Raw genomic sequence first — 21,868 nt, 5'->3', positions numbered from 1 at the left:
GGGTGATGAAGAGGGATCGGAGGGCCAAGGCGGAGTCCAGGGTTCAGAGGGCCAAGGCGGAGTCCAGGGTTCAGAGGGCCAAGGCGGAGTCGGAGAGTCGACAGATCCCCTTGTCTGTGGAGTCACCGGGGCCAATGATTGAGCCGGTGACTTGAGGGGAACCGGCTGAACAGAGGGTGGAGGAGGAGCGAAAGTCCTAAGTGGAGCCAGCGGATGAGGAAGGGATAGGGCACTGGACGGAACCAAGGTGTCCATTATGCTGGCTGGAACCAGCGGCGGGTGAAGGGTAGTCAGGGTGGGAATCATGTCCAGGTCTACCAACTTGGCGAGAGCTGGCTCTGGGACAGATGGGGCTACTGGTACTGGCTCTGGGATGGGCGAGGCTACAGTTTCTGGGACGGGCGAGGCTACAGGCATTGGCTCTGGGACGGGTGAGGCTACAGGCATTGGCTCTGGCTCGTTAATCGTGGCAAGCGTGGGCGCTGGCTTGTTAACCGTTGCAGGCTTAGAGGGAGGAGCCGTGGCAGGCTTGGAGGGAGGAGCTTTGGCAGGCTTAGGGGCATCCACTGTGGGAGGAGATTCCAAGTCCTCATCCTCCACACCCACAGTGAAAGGAGAGCTGCTAAGTTGTAAAGCCATCTCCACGAACTCGAGCAGCATTCAGTGAGGATCCAGCGGAGGCATTAGCTCCTTTAGTGCACTATTCAGGCCAGCCCAGAAGAAACTTACCAGAGCGTGGTCATCATAGTGCACCAAATTTGCCAGCTGGAGAAACTCACGAACGTGATCCTCAACTGCTCGAGGAGGAGGATTTTTACAGCAGGTAGATCCATCTTTGTCGGTCAGTTCTTCTGTCACGAATTGTGGTAGTGAAGATGATGAAGAAGAGGCGTGAGGCCATGGATCTATTTGCAGGCTTTAATGAAGAAAATGAAGCAGATATAAAACAACGTGGAGTACTATAAACCAAATCAACAAACTAACACAGGTGCTACGTGGAAGAGAACTGACAATCAATGAACAAAACTGGAGGGTATTTATACACAAAGGAACTAATGAGGGGATGGAAGAAAGGTGAGGATGATGAGGAACAGCTGGATGTGATGAGGGCAGTGCACTATGGGAGATGTAGTCTGGGAGAAAACTTCAAAATAAGAGTCCTAGGGAAACAGAACGTGACACATTGTCATGTGCTTGTCCTTCGGACAAGAAAATTGGTTATTCACTTGTCCGAGTAGAAAAGTTACTTGTCCGGAGGGAAAAAAGTACATTTAACTAATAGTTACATGCTCAAGCAACAATATATACAGTGTCACAATACCAAAATTTCAGTAGTCGGTAGTGAAATTTGATGATTCTCGATACCAGCTTTAATACCACAACAAATAAAAATAAAAACGAATTTGTTAATAATGAAAGAATTGTTTCAAGTTAAGTAATTATTCAAGATTAGTAAACAGTCAGTAATAAAATAACAATAAACAATTAAAAGTAATGAATAGAAACAAATTCAAAACAATAGAACAAAAAATACAAATTAAGAAAACAGTGCTTTTTAACAGCTTTAAAAGTTTTTAAAAGCAGTATAAATTATTAAAGTAAGCATTGAATGAAATGCAACATACATTACTACTGGTCTTCATTGTATGATTATAATACAGTAATACATTTTAAAGTGATCTAGTCAAGAGCAGTGAGTGGTTTTCTCATTTTCTTGTTATAGTTGTTTGGTTAATATTAACAACTCACTGGACAGCGGCAGGTCTGTTAGGTTTCATTTATACTTAAAGTCTGACATTTTGACACAAATCTGCTTTTTCCCTCACTGTACACATTTAGTTTCAACATAACTCACTGTTTTTACATGAATACCTCACCAAGACAGGCAGTCGAAATTTTGAAACGTAGTTGACCTTTCAGACACGTATCAACATTAGCCACCTCTCAGTCAAACAGCACACAGCTATTACTAGATCACTAGCTAATTAGAAAATGTAAATTATGTGGCTCGCTGCCTGAGGTAAGTAATGTCGAATCAAATTCTGATTGGTCAAGACTTTGTTGTTTCTAAGCCACTGCTAGTACTTACCTAGCTATCTCACTAATATAGCTGTTTATTTTTGACATTATTGACAGTAATTTTTTACTTGCCCCATCAAAAATCGTCCTGGATAAGCAGACAAGCGTTAATGTTGAGCCCTTGACTTAAAGGCCAAGCAGAGGCCTCTAGCCTACAATGAATATTATCTTTTTACTAAGGTCTACCTGTTAGCAAATCTGTTAGAACTACTGGTCAAATGCCATTTCCAAACTTTGTCCTTTTTGTCCTTCCTCAAAATTAGTAAAAGAATTGTTAAGGAACCAGAATTATTCAATGGAATCCGAATAGCAACCAACATTGTTAATTGCTTACATTTCCCAACCCTAAAGTAAAAGTGAATTTTTGCTACACACACACACACACACACACACAAAAAAAACTTTTGCACATCAAGATCAACACTTACAAAAACCAACAGAGAATCTTATCCAGTATCATGAAAATAAATTACTCTTTTTCTGTCACATATGGAATGTGTTATCCCAGTATCTTTTTGGCATTGTGGTCCAGTCATCCATTTTTACAGCTTATCTGAATTCGGAATATGTGGTATTTGCCAACAATCTTATCGTGCTACTTTGTTGGAAAGCCCACCGTTATCTCGGGTGTGGATTCTAGAGAATCAAGGACGATGGTGGATTTTTGGGTATATTTCTTTGTTTGGTGTCTGTGTTGGGGTAACTATAAAACTTTCACGGTCAAATTGAATTACATCTCTCTGGTCTCTACAAGACTATGTTCTTCATCATTCTGTCCCAGACTGCTGAACCAATAGGGAGTCAGATCCCCTCCTCACGTCCTGTCAGATTCATGGGAATGTTCACTAGAAAGTGAATTTGATGCTTTATTAAATTTATATTACACACTTTATGGATTTCTGGGTGTCATGCTGACCTTACTCAATGTTCGCTCTTATGTCAAAAAGTGGGATAGGGAAAAATATTGGAATTCTTTGAAGTAATTTCTGTGAAAAGCTCATATTTTAAGAAACACAATCTACCTGTGGCACTGTGAAAGACATTTTCAAGAAATGTTTCTTTCTACCAGTGAATACGCAGTGTGATTTTATCAGAAACAGTAGGTAACACATTGTTTGCCATGCACCAAACATTTCCTGACCTTCTACTTTCGTTTCAGCAGTGCATTTTGTGTTATTGACAGATGCTCTCTGACCAAAGTAACTCGCAAGAATGTTGTTTATTCCAGAATAAACCTTAAGACTCCATTAGTTGTGCTAAACATTCTTATATTCCATATACACTTAGAACTTAGAAGACTCAATTCAGCCAGTCGAGTATTAGTGTGAAACCACAAACTGTTCATTCTTGTTGCACGCATGAAGTAACTTAACTCATATTCAAATTACTTAGTCAGCTTCTGATTTATGCCTCATGAATCATCCAGATGAGATCATATTCCACTGTTCAAATTATATTAGGGCTGATTCAAAAGACACTATAATCTGAGTCATGTCTGTGAATGGCTTATCTTGAATCAAACTAAAGGACACCCCTGTGAAGTTCAAACTCCCATGGTCTGCTGGCTGAAATGCAGGTTTAACTGTTGAAAAGTGTATAAAATGAGTAGTTTCATTGTTTATTGTGGAAAAATATTACGAAATGATGACTGCTTGAATTAATAATACATTTATGTTTATGTAATGTTCACTAATGTGTTGCATTTTTTTTATTTTTTATTTTTTTTTTAATTATTTTCTTCAGTATTTTTTGTTTTGTCATCCATTCTTTACCTGAGTTGTCCTTTAAGTTGCATTCTAATTGCAGCTCTAGCTACAGTGGAAGATTTCCAGATCCGACCTCATGCGCTTTACGTCCATTCCTACAAGGCACCAACCTTCTGTGACTACTGCGGTGAGATGCTATGGGGACTTGTACGACAGGGCCTTAAATGTGAAGGTAAAACACACTGTACACACAATAATTGTATTCAGTTGTACAAGAATTGAAATGCACATCATCAAGAACATGGTTGTTCACAACACACTAAAAGGATCTGAGTTAAAGAAGCACAATTTATAATACCAGTGTTGTCAGATTTTACTGCTGATTTGAAATGTTATTTGATTGTAATATTGACCAACCATAATGGAGATTTTAGTCTTTTCCCATTCAAATAGATAGGAGCTGTACTTTTATGCCACTTTTATCCATAGAAATTAGCTGTCTGGGAAATTTCCCAAGATTGCCTTGAAAGGGACTTTGTTTTGACTTAGAAACACTGCATTCAGCATGTTCCTGAGATTCAGAGAAACACCATAAAGGGATGCGTTCCTCTAATAGTCCATTAAAGTTAGTGGTCGATGGATGTGGGTTTTCAATTGTTTATTCTGAAATTATTACAAATAATTCCCATAAAAGATCCCACTTTATATTAGTTGTCTTTAACTACTATTTACTAACATTAAAATTAGGGCTGTCAGTTGATTAAAAATTTTAATCGAATTAACTACATCGTATGCTAACTTATTTATTGAATTAATCGCAATTAACGCATATACAGTACTGTGCAAAAGTTTTAATGTTTCACAAAAACATTTGTCTTAAGATGGTTATATCTTCAGTTTTAGTGTGTCAATTGGAAATATACATTTTAAACTCCCAAATATTCCTTTTGCAAATAGAATAGAATAGAAGAACAGGGAGCTCTGCAACAGATAGCATGGCCCCTGCAGAGCCCCCCACTGAACACAGAGCCAGTCTGGGAGTACATGAAGAGATCGAAGCTGTTGAGACAGCCTAAATAGATAGAAGAACTGTTGCGAATTCTCCAAGAAGCTTGGAACATCCTATCTGCCAACAACCAAGAAAAATTGTGTCCAGGTGACCTAGGAGAATTGGTGATGTTTTGAAGGCAAAGGTGGTCACACCAAATATTGATGTAGCTTTTTTTATGTTTACTGGAATTTGTATGATGTTAATTGATAAATGAAAACTTTTTATGGCATTATTTTTGAAGACATCCTCACTATGAAACATTTTTCACAAGTTCCTAAAACTTTTGCACAGTACTATATAAATATTTGCTGAGAAAACCCCTCAAATAACAATAATTCTGTATATAATAATTAAATAATTACATTTTTATATTAAAATAATTAAGTAAAATATATACAGTATGTCAAGTTAAACATAGTTTGAAACTTAAAAAACACGTCTTGAGGTCCCTACATTCAGATTTGCACTCCATCAAGCTGTGTTTGAACACAAGAACGTGTTCACATCTTGTGCTGTCTGCTTTTCTGTATAAATGTGTGTTGCCTTTACAGCTTGAATTTCGCTTACTGTCCCCTGTTTACTACTATGAATGAAACATCACTATTTCTTCTAATAACACTTAAGCATTTGGGCTCTGAAGACCCAAGTTTGTTAAGTTTAGAAAGTGGAATTTCCCCCATTCATTCATTATGTAGATCTTCAGCTGCACATTTGTACGGGATCTTTATTGGTGTATTTTGTGCTTCATAATGCGCCACACATTCTCAATTAGAGACAGGTCGGGACTGCAGGCATGCCAATCTAGCAACTACACTCTCTGATTACACAGCCATGCACTTGTAATCCAGGCAGTATGTGGTTTGAAGTTGTCCTGCTGGAAATGCAGGGACGTCCCTGGAAATGACTGTGCTGGATGGTATGTGTTTGTGGAGGTGAGGGCATGGTTGAGCGTTCATCTTAAAGAATAAGCGGTAAGGGTTCTCACCTGAGATGAATTGCTGGTAATTGCTTGTTTCTGTGTTCAGAGTGAGAGATGGGGGAATTAAAAGTGCCAGTCCTCAGAGTGTGAGGGAGAGAGAGCCCAGCTGACAAGCTGTTTGTGTGTGTTGGCCGATGCCATTTTTGAAGATTTAAGTTATATGAAGCTATATCATTGTGCATTGAAGTAAACGTATTATTTTGTCATGTATAACATTCGTGAGTTGGAATTGCCGAAACCTGTGAAAACGAAGGAAGAGGATACGCTGCCATGGAGTTGTCGCCACTGTAGAGTGTCTTCAGGTCCCACAAAGATGGGCCATCAAGATCATCTGGAGGCCTACCTCGAGGTCTTTGAGCACACGGCCAAAGCTCTGAGATGGCCGCAGGAGCAATGGGTGGTACATCTTCTGCCGCTGCTGAATGGGGAAGTCCAGACTAACCTCCTGGACTACGAGTTGTTGAAGAAGTCCATCCTGCAACCCAGAAGAACACCACCAGCACTTCCACTCCTTGGCATTGAGTGAGGTCGGCCGCCCGTTTGCTTTTGCTCAGCAGCTCTGTGACACCTGCCGGTGGTGGGTACTGGCTAGTAAGAACAGCGACGTGGACGATGTGATCAACTTGGTGGTGGGTCTTCCGGCTGCCAAAGGGGACGGCCGAGTGGGTCCAGTGCCACCGGCCGGTGTCACCGGACAAATCAGTCCAGCTGGCGGAACACCATCTGGCGGCATATCCAGGGGCCGGCGTGCCCCATGCCCTTTACCTTCCCTGTTGGTTCATCCCTGCTCTCTCACCCCCCTTCCTCCCTTCCCCCGGAAACAGGGGAACATTTCCCCGAAACCAGCTCCCCGGTCTTGGGGGTTCGCTAACCCTGTCTCTCCCCTCTCTTCATCCCAGGTGAAGGAGTCCACTGCCACAATTGTGGGCAGGAGGCTTGGGCTGGTCTGCCGGAGTTGCTGGGAGCCGGGTCATTTCCGAGATCTGTGCCCGGTAATGGAGGTGGGGGCCTTGATCTGGGTCCCCAACACTCCACAGACCGCCCCCGATCAAGCAGGGACATACTAGATACCGGTAAGTGTCAAGGGGGGTACATAGCAAGCCTTGGTGGATTCAGGTTGTAGTCAAAACTCCATTCATCAATACTTGGTTCAAAACAGGGCATTGGATGCAAATAATCGGGTGAGGGTAAGGTGTGTGCATGGGGATATTCAGGATTATCCCGTAGTGACTGTCACGATAATGTTCTGGGGACATAATGTCGAGGCGGTGGTTGGTCCTCGTCTCACCCATCCACTAATTTTGTGAACTAATTGGCCCGCTTTTCGATTATTATTGAAGGGGTTGTGTGTGGATGGGTACTGTAAGAAGGTGAGTCAGTGTGAGATGGGTGAAGCACTGGCTGGGGAGTTGTGGCCTTGGCCGTCTGTGCCTACTCCGCGTCAGGCTGACGCCTGGGAAGGGGAGGTGTCATCCTCCCCTGCCCTTAGGGAATTCCCGATAGAGGATATCCCTTTAGAGCAGTCATGAGACGAAACCCTGAAGCATGTATTTGACCAAGTAATAGTGATTGATGGTCAATGTCTTAAGCCAGGCATCGCCCTCGCATATTCATATTTTTCAATTATAAAAGATCGGTTGTATAGAGTGATACAGGACACTCGGACAAATGAAAATACAACCCAGTTTTGGTACCAAAGAGCCGTCGGGAAATGTTATTCCAGGCGGCTCATTATAATCTGATGACAGGTCACTTGGGACAGGGGAAAACACTAAGTCGTCTGCTGGCCCATTTCTATTGGCCGGGCATTCACGGAGATGTTCGCTGGTGGTGTGCAGCATGCCGTGAATGTTAGCTGGTGAATCCGCCAGCCACTCCAAAAGCGCCATTGCGCCCCCTCCTGTTGATTGAGGTCCCCTTCTTATGAATTGGCATGGACCTCATCGGGCCATTAGAATGGACAGCACGCGGGCATCGCTTTGCGTTAGTCCTGGTGGATTACACAACACGATATCCAGAAGCAGTGCCTCTGCACAATATCTCCGCACATAGTGTTGCGGAGGCACTCTTCAGAATTATCTCCCGAGTGGGGATTCCGAAATAAGTCCTCACTGATCAGGGCACTGTTTTTATGTCACGTATACTATTCAAGCTGTATGAATTAGTGGGTATTAAATCCATTCGGACAAGCGTGTACCATCCACAAACGGACGGCTTGGTCGATTGATTTAATTAGACCCTAAAGATTATAATTCGGAAGTTCATGTACAAAGATGATTGGAACTGGGATAAGTGGCTCGAACCCCTGTTATTTGCAGTGCGAGAGGTCATGCAAGCCTTCACTGGGTTTTCCCCATTTGAATTGTTATATGGGCATAAGCCCCGTGGTGCGTTAAACGTCATGAAGGAAAATTGGGAGGAGGGACCTTCACAGAGCAAAAATGAAATTCAATATGTTCTTGACCTGAGAGCAAAACTCCACACACAGGGGCGACTATCACAGGAGAATTTGCTACAGTCATAAGAACGTCATTCCCAGCTGTATAGCAGGGGAACTCGGCTACAAGAGTTTGCACAGGGAGATAAAGTACTTGTATTGCTCCCACATCGAGCTCAAAATTACTCACAAAGTGGCAAGGTCCCTTTGAGGTCACACGGCGAGTTGAGGAAGTCGACTATGAGGTAGTGCATACTGATAGGGGCGGGGCACATCAGATTTACCACCTCAACCTACTAAAACCATGTAGAGAGGCTGTCCCTGTATCCTTGGTGACTGTAGTTCCAGAGAGGGAGGAGCTCGGACTGGAGGTGAATCTAAAAACCCCAGTCCCTTGTGGAGACCACCTCTCGCCATCACAACATGCAGAGGTTGCCAGGTTGCAAAGGGATTTTTCGGACGTGTTCTCACCTCTCCCCAGCTGCACTAATCTCATAGAACACCACATCGAGACAACCCAAGGGTAGTGGTATGTAGACGTCCCTACCGCCTACCCGAACACAAGAAACCGGTAGTACTGGAAGAATTAAAGGTCATGCTCAATATGGGAGTAGTAGAAGAATCCCACAGTGATTGGGCTAGCAGGTGGTTCTGGTGCCTAAGAGCAATGGCTCGGTCCGGTTCTGTGTGGATTATAGGAAAGTCAACGCGGTGCCGAAATTTGATGCATATCCAGTGCCTCGTATCGATGAACTGCTTGATCAGTTGGGCACGGCTCTCTTTTATTTGACATTGGATTTAAACAAAGGATTATTGGCAGATCCCTTTAACGCCAATGTCCCGTGAAAAAATGTCCTTCTCCACACCATTTGGTTTACACCAATTTGTGACCCTTCTGTTCGGTTTGTTTGGGGCACCGGCTACATTTCAGCATCTTATGGTCAGGGTCCTCAGACCGCACACTGCGTATGTCGCTGTATATTTGGATGACATCATTACTTACAGTAATGATTGGCAGCGGCACATGCAGCATCTGGGGGCAGTTCTGAGGTCGCTGCGACGAGCGGGGCTCACGGCAAACCCGAAGAAGTGCGCAATTGGGTGTGTGGAGGTACGGTATCTGGGGTTCCACTTGGGTCACGGGCAAGTGCGGCCCCAAATTGATAAAACCGTGGTGATTGCGACCTGCCTGAGACCCAAGACCAAAAAGGAGGTGAGACAGTTCCTGGGGCTGGCTGGCTATTATCGAATGTTTGTGCCTAATTATTTGGACGTCACCAGCCTGCTGACTGATCTCACTAGAAAGGGAGCTTCAGACCCAGTCCAGTGGATGGAGCCGTGCCAACAAGCATTTACGCAGGTAAAAGCCGCATTTGCGGCGTGCCGCTTCTGCATTCCCCTGACTTCTCTCTCCCTTTTGTGTTGCAGATGGACGCATGCGGCAGGGGGCTGGGTGCTGTGCTGTCCCAGGTTGTGGAGGGGGAGGAGCGCCCGGTGCTATACATAAGTCTTAAGCTTTCTATGAGAGAGACTAAGTGCAGCAGCATAGAGAAGGAGTTCTTGGCCATCAAGTGGGCGGTCCTCACTCTCCACTACTGTTTGTTGGGACGAGTGTTCACCCTCTGTTCAGACCATGCCCCACTCCAGTGGCTCCACTGCATGAAGGATGCTAACGCCCGGATCACTCGTTGGTATCTGGCAATCCAGCCGTTTAAGTTCGAGGTGGTCCACAGGCCGGGGGCCCAGATGGCTGTCACGGACTTCCTCTCCAGAAAGGGTTGGGGGGGTCGGCAGTCCGGATGGTCCCCCGGCTTGAGTCGGGCAGTGGGGGTATGTGGAGGCGATGGCATGGTCGAGTGTTCGTCTGGAAGGAGAGTAAGCGGTAAGGGTTCTCACCTGAGATGAATTGCTGGTAATTGCTTTTTTCTGTGTTCACAGTGAGAGACGGGGGAAATAAAAGGGCCAGTCCTCAGAGTGTGAGGGATAGAGAGCCCAGCTGTTTGTGTGTGTTGGCCGATGCCATTTTTGAAGATTTAAGTTATATGAATCTATAGTGAACGTTTTATTTTGTCAATAAAAGTGACATTCCTGAGTTGGAATCGCCGTCTCCGGCATCCTCATTCCTTTGAACTTGTTATGGTGTTGCTCCAAAATGTATACATATCTGTCTGCGTTAATGGTGCCCTCACAGATGTGTGAGTTACCCATGCCATGGGCACTGACACATCCACATACCATGACAGACACTGGCTTTTGGAGCTGACGCTGATAACAGCTTGAATGGTACTATTCCTCTTTGGCCTGCAGAACACGATGGCTGTGTTTTTGTATTTGAAATGTGGACTTGTCGGACAAAAACTATTTTCTTTCTCAGATGAAACTGAGCCCAGAAAAGTCATCAGTGCTTCTGGAGAGTGTTGATGTATGGCTTCTGCTTTGCATAAGTGAAGTTTTAACTTGAAATGTCAATGCAGCGGCGAATGGTGTTAACAAAGGTTTACTAAAGTAATCCTAAACCCATGTTCAAGATATCCATCACAGATGAATGATGTTTTTAAAGACAGTGACATCTGAGGGATCAGAGATCACACGCATTCAGAAGTGGTTTTCAGGCTTGTCCTTTACGCACCAAGATTCAACCGGATTCCCTGAATCTTTTAACTATATTATGTAAAGGGTGAAATGCCCAAAATCCTTCCAGTTTGTCACTGAAGCATCTGTTGGCAAATTGACAAGTCTCGAATGATCCTTGCTCTTGAAGGACTAGGTTGTTTTTGGAGGCTCCTTATATACTGACACAATTGCCTCACCTGTTTAACATCTGTTTCAAATCGCCTTGTTATTTCAACTCGTTGAATTGTTATTAGTCTTAAATTGCCCCGTCTCAACTTTTTTGGAGCGTGTTGCAATCATCTGATCTGAAATTACTGTACATTTTCAAAACAACAATGAAATTCACCAGGTAAAACATAATATAATGTGTAGTTGTAGTGCTTTCAATATAGCAAAGGGTGAAAATAATTTACAGATCACTCCTTTTTGTTTTTATTAGCATTTTTCATACTTTTTTTGGAATTGGGGTTATACTTAAATGCAGGTACATAGTTGCTAAAAACACCTAATATAAATTGGGTCCCAGTAAAATGATTGAAAATCCAACTGTTGTTGTTTGTTTTATTTTTATTTGTATTATTATTATTATTATTATTATTACATTGTAGGAAATGCATATTCTGTGGTGGTGGTGTGTGTGTGTCAGTGGTGGTGGGGGGGATGGGGTAGAGATTGTTGCAGAACTGATGTATGCTGTGATGAATATTTATAGTAATAAAAAATATATAATTAAAACAAAATGTTGATTTTGTGTCACAATTGTAGTAGTATATGTAGTAAATTCTAGGAGTAAATAATACAAATAGTAATAAATACATAATTTTAAATAATAAACAATTTATTAGTCTGCTAATACATTTTTATTTGTGCTCATACATTTTTTTGTTCAGCATAAATCCCTGCTCTGCTGTCTGGCTCATGGTACCAGAGACTGGGTTAAAGTATTTAGACTAGCTTAAAATAATCTGAATTTACTCCCTCTGAGATTGATTTAAAGTACATTGAGTTTAGTTTAAAGCAGGGGTTTTCAAACTTTTTGATGCCAAGGACCCTCTTCCTAAAATATAAAGTCAGCCTTATATTTTCATAAAGACCCAGTTTTGCTGTGTGAGAAAAAGCACGATATTACCAAAAAATTTTTTTAGCGAAAGTAAATAGTTTGTTTTTATTTTGTCATTGTGTTAAAACCAAAAAAGTGATTAAAATATTTTCTGTAAAATATTGTTAAAAAATATATTTTCTTTTTTGTATTCAGTTTACAGTGTATCAATTATTCCAATATTAATGTTTGCAACCTGAAAAGAAATGTTTTCAATAAACAGTCAATGTATTTGTATAGCATGTTCACAATAAATAGTATTGTTCCAAAGCATATTTACTGAGAATATGGCCTCAACCCCCAGTCATCAAGCTAAAGGTGTCAGCTAAAGGTTCAATAATATTTTTCATCACAAACCTACAGTATATGCAGATTTTTTTATTTGGCTATTTCTTACAGTTAAAAATTATGGGTTTCAATAGAATAAAATAATCTTGATTAATTTAATGATTTCCAACAAATATTATTATTTTTATTTGTATATTTTTACCCTTATTTTTTATTTTTTTCGTGGACCCCATAACACCACCTTTTGGCACATCTGGGGGTCCCTGGACGGACCCCAGTTTGAAAACCCCTGGTTTAAAGTACTCCAGGTTTAGTTTAACATGCTTTGATTCAACCTGGTTGTAGATGCTCTCAGACTGGTTAAAAGTACTCTTAATGAGTGTGACCCAGTCCTCTGAATGTAGCTCAACGTATTATTACTGAGTCTGGTTTAAATAACTCTGAGTTTGATTTGACAGACTCTGATTGAGTCGGGATACAGATTATTTAAAGTGCTGTGATTGAAGTTTTAACCACTGTGAGTCTAGTTTAAAGTATTCTGAGTTTCACTGAACAGCGTGCTGTGTCGTGCAGTGCGATGTGTCTGTCCAGCTTTGAAGTTGAAATCAAGGGCTGTTTGAATGGAACCCAGTGTGCTTTTGCCAAGCACTGAAAGTGACATTCAAAAGCAGTATAAAGATCATGGGCTCCAGTTGTAAAAAGCCACAAAAGCAGTTCATATGTAGAGGAATTCTATAACACTTTTACGCTTTGTAAACATGCTTTGGAAAAACAGCTGGAATTTTACAAACAAAAATCTCCAATCAGTTCTCAGGAGAATCTATACACGCTTCATTATCAATACATCTAAAAATGTCTAAAAAGAGAGGGGGGCCCTCTGCTGGACTTTAAGGGTAAAAGGCTGAAGATCAAATTAACCTTGTGTGTTTAAACCATATACTCGATTCTTACCTTTAAACCCTTGGCCAAACTGACTCCTGATCACTAAAGCTGTCTTTGTGGATTCGCAGGTTGTGGACTGAACTATCACAAGCGATGTGCCTTTAAGATCCCTAACAACTGTAGCGGTGTAAGGAAAAGACGTCTCTCCAATGTGTCTCTGCCCGGCCCCTCGCTGTCTGTCCCTCGTCCCGCGCCAACTGATGCTGCCGTGGGCCTGGAAGAGGTGAGGGGACATCTGTCCAACCTGTGCAGACAGGAATTGTTTCTGTAGATGTTCACATTAAAGATATTTTATTAAATGTTTTTTTTTTATGTATGAGTAAATAACAGGATGCTTAACCAAAGACCGATAGATTAGACATTGCATCAACCACTTAATACAGCTGTATGGTTTAAAATGTAAGATTTTCAGTAAATATACATTGATATTTTTTCCAATAAATATTGGAACTGTTTTGGAGCTAGCATGTTTTAGAAAGCATGTTCAACGTGAGTACACTGTAAAATATGACAGAAATTAGTAAAACTCAGCTGGCAGTATTTCAGATCTCATGAAACTGTAAGCCCAGTAGTAAAATATTTTGTTTTTGACCCAAGAAAAAGTCATTTTTAAATAAAATTAATCTTCCTATTGTCTTAGGGTCATTTTTTACCCTTTTTTTACCTTATAGTTTTTGGTACTGGAAGCAAACATGGTGATTTTGTCAAGACTATCAAAACAAACTAAATAAAAAATTAACTACATTTATTTGTGTGTATAATTGGCAGAAAGAACTATTAGGGCACCTTCCTAAACCCCTGTAACACTGTAACAAATTGACTTTAGTGCCATTGTAGACTAATCAAGAATTTATGCATTTTGAATGGTTTTCAAAACGGGTCAAAATGACTCGATTGGAAAAGGTGGGGCAGTTTCTTAAGACAATAGGAGGGTTAAGGTACATCAAACCTTTTGTTGTGGCCAATCTTTTTGTGAAATCTTCCATGGGTGAACAGGTTCTGTTTTAGCTGTGTGTACATGTTTGAAAGATAAACATTCACAAGAATTAAATTAATTCTGAGTTCTTGGACTCCATTTGTTTACAGTAATGAATCTTCTCTGTTAATTCAAAATGCTGAGACCGTTGTAATAGAATGGAATAGCATACTGCGTACTCACGGTCACATTTGAGCTTTTTAAAAATCTACAGATCCCTGTATTCCATAAATAAATATGATATTATATTGCATTATATGTTGCTACATGTTTATTGTTTAATGCACAATTTATACTATTTACAAGTATTTACATTGATTTATAGAACACTTGCTAAACAAATCAGTACTCTCTCTTTAAGAAAACTGGCAGTTCTGAAAGGGCATCTATAAATGAGCGCATATTAACAAAAAAGGTCTCAAATGGCTCCTTTACCTCATCCGTGCTATTCGTATTAGAATGAAATGTTTATGTTTTGTTGTGTTTGATCAACAAGTGACTGTAAGGAACAGAAAAGATATTAAAAGAGACATTATTCAATGACATGTGGATTTCGTGGATCTCGTCTTTGGGCACACATTACATGAAACAAGTCAAGCAAACTTTAACTCTCAACACGCAGTGAAAGGATGCTGAACACATTCACCACTATATTACTCAATCACTGGTGAGTGAAATCTGAACATTTACCGCCAGAGCGTGAAATTTTGTCTTATATGGGAGTGATTTACTCACATTGTAGAGATTTGCACATAGAGTAAAAAGATCAGTCTCGGGATTTAAGAATTGATATCAGGATGGTTAAAATGAAGATTGCGATACATTGGAAAATCGATATTTTTACCCTGTACTAATATATACAGTAGCTAGGTGAACAGGTGTTTCATGTTATAGCTGTTTCTATACAGTGTATTTTAATATGGCTGGTGCACTGTATTGACCAGTCAGCATCCAGAACTGGAACTATATGCTTTATAATGCACATTTAGTTAATGTACTAGGTCATGCTAGACCATGCATAAAAAAATTTAAAAAATGGCCTACTGTGCACTATATACATATTACATACTGCAGACATAGTATAAGTAGTATGTTAGTATGCTATTTGGAACACAGGCTTTATCTGTTTGAGATTCCTCTTGCATGCAAATTATGTTCCCCTAACTCATTTCAGCAGCGCCCTCATCAGGAGCCAAGTAAGCGGATACCGTCATGGAGTGGCCGGCCCATCTGGATGGAGAAGATGGTGCTGGGGCGAGTGAAGGTGCCGCACACCTTTGTCATTCACACATACACGCGTCCCACCATCTGCCAGTACTGCAAACGGTTGCTCAAAGGGCTCTTCCGTCAGGGCATGCAGTGCAAGGGTTTGTATCATTCTGCCTTCATTCATTAAAGAAAATACTTGTTGTCAAATAATAACTAATGATACTAATGTAAGAAAAATAACTAATGATCATGAGAGTTTTTTCTTCACCTTAGATTGCAAGTTCAATTGCCACAAGCGATGTGCTTCAAAGGTACCAAAAGATTGTCTTGGAGTCTTCAATGGAGGTACAGTCATGGTTTTCAGTCATATCAAAATAAAAAATGAACAGTGAAATGAACATTAGTTGACACCTAACACAATACTAAACGTATGTAATATGGGTGTTTCTTTAGTTTCCTAAAATGTAAAGTCTCGTTAAAACATTTTATTTGTCACCTAACAGTATCCAACTGTGTACGTACATGCGTCACAGGAGATTTACACCAATCAGCCACACCATTAAATCCACCTGCCTAATATTGTGTAGGTCCCCCTCGTGCCGCCAAAAGAGTGCCAAACCGCATCTCAGAATAGCATTCTGAGATGTGGGTTGGTGCTGTTTTGGCAGCACGAGGGGGACCTACACAATATTAGGCAGGTGGTTTTAATGTTGAGGCTGATCGGTGTATGTCATTTATGTCATTTGATTTTTAAGTTATGGAAATTTCCACTACGGTGTTTTTTCCACCACATTTCAAATTCTGTATTGTGTTTAATATAATTTCATGATGGAATTGACAGTGATAGAAATAACAAAATGGTCGTCTCTTTGGTCTTTTAATGGATAATTTCATTGATAACATTTAATGTATCCTAAATACACACAATGAAATAACATTTTTACACTTTTTGCATAATTTGGCAAAATTAAAGCATGATTGGAAATGACCGCCAATAAAAATATTTTGCTTACAAGTGATATTTAGCTTGATTTTTTTTAGTTTTCTTCAAACATCCCATATTTAATCTCTTGCACGCTCTTCACTCACACTTTTGTTGACTTGTTTATGTACATTAACTTTTGAAAAAAAAATTAGGAGCGAAAATGTTTGGTGTGGTTGAAATGACGCCATAACTGTGGAACCGTTGTTACTTTTGAAAAAAAAAAAAAATATATATATATATATATATATATATATGTATAATGTATAGTTGTGCTCAAAAGTTTGCATACCCTTGGAGAATTGGTAATATATGTACCATTTTTAAAGACAACATGAGTGAGCAGGCAAAACACGTTTCTTTTATTTCTTATGGGATTCATATTCAACTGTAGATTATAACAGAATGGCACAATCATCAAACAAAACATGGCAACAAAGAAAAAAATTAAATGACCCCTGTTCAAAAGTCTGCATACCCTTAGTTCTTAATACTGTGTATTGCCCCCTTTAGCATCAATCACAGCGTGTAGTCTTTTGTAATAGTTGTCTATGAGGCCCCAAATTCTTGCAGGTGGTATAGCTGCCCATTCGTCTTGGCAAAATGCATCTAGGTCATGCAAAGTCTTTGCTCGTCTTGCATGAATCGCACGTTTGAGATCTCCCCAGAGTGGCTCGATGATATTAAGGTCAGGAGACTGTGATGGCCACTCCAGAACCTTCACTTTTTTCTGCTGTAACCACTGGAGGGTCAACTTGGCCTTGTGCTTAGGGTCATTGTCGTGCTGGAAAGTCCAAGAGACTCCCATGTGCAGCTTTCGTGCAGAAGAATGCAAATTGTCTGCCGGTATTTTCTGATAACATGCTGCATTCAACTTGCCATCAATTTTCACAAGATTCCTCGTGCCTTTAGAGCTCACACATCCCCCAAAACATCAGTGAGCCACCACCATGCTTCACAGTGGGGATGGTATTCTTTTCACTATAGGCCTTGTTGACCCCTCTCCAAACATAGCACTTATGGTTGTGACCATAAAGCTCTATTTTGGTCTCGTCACTCCAAAGGCGTGTCAAGGTGTTGTTGGGCATATTGTAACCAGGCTTTTTTGTGGCATTGGTGCAGAAAGGCATCTTTCTGGCAATTCCACCATGCAGTTCATTTTTGTTCAAGTATCGTCGTATTGTGCTCCTTGAAACAACCACACCGTCTTTTTCCAGAGCAGCCTGTATTTCTCCTGAGGTTACCTGTGGGTTTTTCTTTGTATCCTGAACAATTCTTTTGGCAGTTGTGGCTGAAATCTTTCTTGGTCTACCTGACCTTGGCTTGGTATCAAGAGATCCCCGAATTTTCCACTTCTTAATAAGTGATTGAACAGTACTGACTGGCATTTTCAAGGCTTTGGATATCTTTTTATATCCTTTTCCATCTTTATAAAGTTCCAATACCTTGTTACGCAGGTCTTTTGACCATTCTTTTCTGCTCCCCATGGCTCAGTATCTAGCCTGCTCAGTGCATCCACGTGAGAGCTAACAAACTCATTGACTATTTATAGTGGTGGTGGTGGTGGTGTTGTGGACTAAAGCACTGAACTGGTAAGCAGGAAGTTGTTGGTTCGATCCCCACAGCCACCACCATTGTGTCCTTGAGCAAGGCACTTAACTCCAGGTTGCTCCAGGGGGATTGTCCCTGCAATAAGGGCACTGTAAGTCGCTTTGGATAAAAGCGTCTGCCAAATGCATAAATGTAAATGTAAATTTATACACAGACACTAATTGCAATTTTAAAAGCCACAGGTGTGGGAAATTAACCTTTAATTGCCATTTAAACCTGTGTGTGTCACCTTGTGTGTCTGTAACAAGGCCAAACATTCAAGGGTATGTAAACTTTTAATCAGGGCCATTTGGGTGATTTCTGTTATCATTATTATTTAAAAAGGAGCCAAACAACTATGTGATAATAAATGGCTTCATATCACTGTCCTTAAGTAAAAGACATTGTTTTTGCATGAACAGTCATATTTTCAAAATCAATGCCAAAATTTCACAATTTCTGCCAGGTTATGCAAACTTTTGAGCACAACTGTGTGTATGTATATATGTATATATATATATATATATATATATATATATATATATATATATATATATATCATTTTCACTACAATAAACATCTGAATGGTTTAAGTTTGTTCACTCTTTTTTTAGGGCTGTTTATTATTATTAATCACACAGTTTTCTTTGATAAATCTCGATTAATCATGGTACATGGTACTTTAAAACATTAAATCATAATGTAATCAGAAATATGTAAATATGTTTACTTTAAATTTTTTCTCAAAGAACTTGCAAAAAATGGTTAGTCATAATTTATTTTATTTAAAAATGTTAAAATATGAATTTATTTGGCAGATAGAGTTAATTAGACACATTTTTCTGACTTAATAATACCATCAAATGGGCAGATTAAATTCATATCAAACTTTATTGGCAAGAGAAACTTAAGTGTACATTGCCAATGCATTATAAGACACTATACGCACAGATGTAAAACAAATTGAATGCTGAAGTTTAATTTGCTGAAATTTAAAACCCCAAAACTATAATTTTCTCCAGCTGCCATTCAGTCCCTATCGTGTACACACTAGGTCTCTCTTGCGCGGTTTTACTTTTGACACTGGCTCAGATGATAGCGAGTGAATGTTTTCGGGCAATGCGAAGAGATATGGCAGCTTGCTCACCATTTGCGGGTGAAGTCTCCATGCTCCTTACAGTAAATCCGCTCCTGTGTTTTGTATGTTCTGGACAGTGCACTGCTCCACACAATCAGTTTCTGTGCTAGGATGTGCAGTCGAGTCGAACGTGTACCTCCTGGCAATCTGTATATGCCAGTTTTGGAAAAAATATTAGTGAAGTTTCTGGAAGTGAAAAAAACAGATCCTGCATTAATTGCGTGAATTTTTTAAACCTGTTAAACAGTCAACTATTAATCGCAGAAATTAATGTGTTTAATTTCCCAGCCTTACTCTTTTTATAATGTATTTTTGTAGTTTACTATTGAAAGTCTTGGTTTGGGACAAGGCTAAAACAGTAAATTCTAAACATAAGGCATTTGAAAAGTATATAAAAAAAAAAAAAAATGATGAAGACCTGGTAAAAAGTTTCAAATTCAGTTTTAATGAATCCTTAATACAACAAAAACAGGGGAAAATGTAATCTGTTTGTTTTTAATAAAGATCAACCCCTAGGACATAAAAGTCCTCGAATCCGAAGAAATACCCATATGCAATGTATACGTAAATATAGGCCTATATCCTATATGCATGTAGCCTTAATGCATTTCTCAATTAAGCAATTAAGTGCTTAGTCAAGTAAACAGTAATAAAGAACTATTTTTTTTAAATAATTTTGTCACTCATGTGAACATTTAAATAGAGATAATGAACTATGTTGACGTTAATGTGTCGCCAAGATGGGCATTTTGATCAAGAAGTTTATTCACACATCCACATACAACAAGGCGTGAGCACTTTTCAGAGTATGTGTGCAAATGCAAAAAAATGTTTTACCGACTTTGTACCAAAGTGTTTGACATCTCTAATGTGCAAAAATAAATGTCATTATCTACATGTTCAAACACAAACTGTATGTTGTTTCAGAGCCGGCCAGTCCAGGTCCAGACTCTGATACCACAATGGAAGTTGACAGCAGTGATGTGAACAGTGACAGCAGTCGAGGGATGGACGACTCTGAGGAACCCACCACGCCAGAAGACAAGATCTTTTTTATGGACTCGCCCTTTATGGACCGTGAGAAAGATGAAGAACCTGTGAAAACCATCAGGTACTCAAAACATCCTTTAAATAATAAAGTAATATCAGCTTAACGGGTGTCCACACCCAGAAAAACAACTTTCCGAGATATCCAAATGGAAGTTTTTCTTCTTACTCAAAATGCTGAAAATGCCTAACCACTGATCCACATTAGACTTCTGTTGTCTCTTTTTAGCCCATCCACCAGCACCAATATCCCACTGATGCGTGTGGTCCAATCCATCAAACATACCAAGAGGAGAAGCTCCACCATGGTCAAAGAGGGATGGATGGTGCACTACACCAGTCGAGACAATCTTGTAAGATATTATTCCTTAAACTCAAAGCAGATGTTGTTTTTACTTATGTGATTTTTGCACTTTGGTAAAAAAAAAAAGCATCCGCTTAGAGCATAATTTTTAAGCAGTGTTGGGGAGTGACTGAAAGTGTTCACCGACTCATTCGAGTCACCACTCATTGGTGTTCCCAAAGGTCCCTGTGCAACATTTTAAGTCTTTTTGTTGTAAAATATTCTGTTTATTGTTAATTACTATGTTTTCAATGCAGGTACTGTACCTAAATTAGAGTGCTTTTTAGTTTTATCAGTTGTATTTAGTGTAAATTTATTAGGGATGTCCAATACCGCACTCATGTACTTGTACTCGTGCTCGCAAAAATGTTCCGATACCAAAAATCGATACTATGTGACGTAAAAATGTAATTCAATAAACATTCAGCGCACAAATCAAAGGAATGTTCCGGGTTCAATACAAGTTAAGCTTAATCGACAGCATTTGTGGCATAATGTTGATTACCACAAAAATTAATTTCGACTCGTTCCTCCTTTTCTTTAAAAAAAGCAAAAATTATACTAAAATCATGTTTACACACATATTGTTTTTGTCTTGTGGCTATACTTTTGAAGTGAGTATTTTAACGTTCAAAAATATGCCCCCATTCACTTCCATTTTAAGTGCCTCACATTCCTTTAAAATCACGTTATGTCCTTGTGTGATTATTAAACAGCAAAGGCTGCTATTTCATGTGATAAATGTATAGTTTGCATGTGCTGCACGCTTCAAAGTGAATGTGTGCAGCCAGTGTTGTGCCAACCTTTTAGATCTCCTTGGCTCATACACTTAAAACACCATCATGAGTATTGCGCACTCTTTTTGCAGCAGATGACAGCGAGCAGAGCGTTAATTTACAGATAACCTTTTGTGGATTAATAATCACATTGGGTCAGGTAGCAACTAAGGATGTGCGAGACTAGTTGACTAAACGGTTCTGATGCTGTTAGACACTGGAATTATGAGTCTGTAAATATTTTTCCCCATTAAACAGTTTAACATTTTTACATTTTACTTTATATACTTACAGAGGCTGCACTTAAATTACTGTCATATTAATTTACATATTTTAAATAGAATTAATAATACAAATATTATAAAAAAAAAAAATAAAAAAAAAAAAAGAGGATATCTGGAGCAGATACAGAGTTTAATTTCACCTCAGGCTCCCTCTCTCACTCGCGGCGCGCGTAGAAAAATGTCCTCTCGCTAGACAAGAAAACTCAGGAAGCTATGAAATCACTTCGGTAGTGGTGCGGGAAGCGGATTTCCGAAACGTTGGCTTGAAAGTCGGATGTTTTCACATTTGAATGTTTTCACATTCTTTAAATCTGTGCGTGCCTTAACTG

The 21,868-nt window shown here is 39.8% G+C and overlaps 1 protein-coding gene across 7 annotated transcripts in view; it reads left to right on the top strand.

Annotated features, from left to right (window-relative positions):
* Nucleotides 1-21,868, top strand: part of LOC127410935 (serine/threonine-protein kinase D3-like) — a 127,258-nt gene that overhangs the window by 77,409 nt on the left and 27,981 nt on the right. For 3 of the 7 annotated variants that reach the window (XM_051646204.1, XM_051646201.1, XM_051646209.1), the window contains 6 exons: nucleotides 3,886-4,017; nucleotides 13,263-13,417; nucleotides 15,345-15,537; nucleotides 15,653-15,724; nucleotides 20,017-20,200; nucleotides 20,345-20,489. In XM_051646204.1, coding sequence (XP_051502164.1) covers nucleotides 3,886-4,017; nucleotides 13,263-13,417; nucleotides 15,345-15,537; nucleotides 15,653-15,724; nucleotides 20,017-20,200; nucleotides 20,345-20,489 — 881 coding nt within the window. Of the gene's footprint in view, nucleotides 1-3,885; nucleotides 4,018-9,680; nucleotides 10,135-13,262; nucleotides 13,418-15,344; nucleotides 15,538-15,652; nucleotides 15,725-20,016; nucleotides 20,201-20,344; nucleotides 20,490-21,868 lie in introns of all 7 variants that reach the window. The other 4 variants (XM_051646203.1, XM_051646202.1, XM_051646207.1 and 1 more) reach the window with 4 other exon arrangements.

The sequence above is a fragment of the Myxocyprinus asiaticus genome, chromosome 20 (assembly GCF_019703515.2).
Source record: "Myxocyprinus asiaticus isolate MX2 ecotype Aquarium Trade chromosome 20, UBuf_Myxa_2, whole genome shotgun sequence".
In the NCBI taxonomy this organism is placed as follows: Eukaryota; Metazoa; Chordata; class Actinopteri; order Cypriniformes; family Catostomidae; genus Myxocyprinus; species Myxocyprinus asiaticus.
This window is presented reverse-complemented; position numbering and strand designations above follow the sequence as displayed.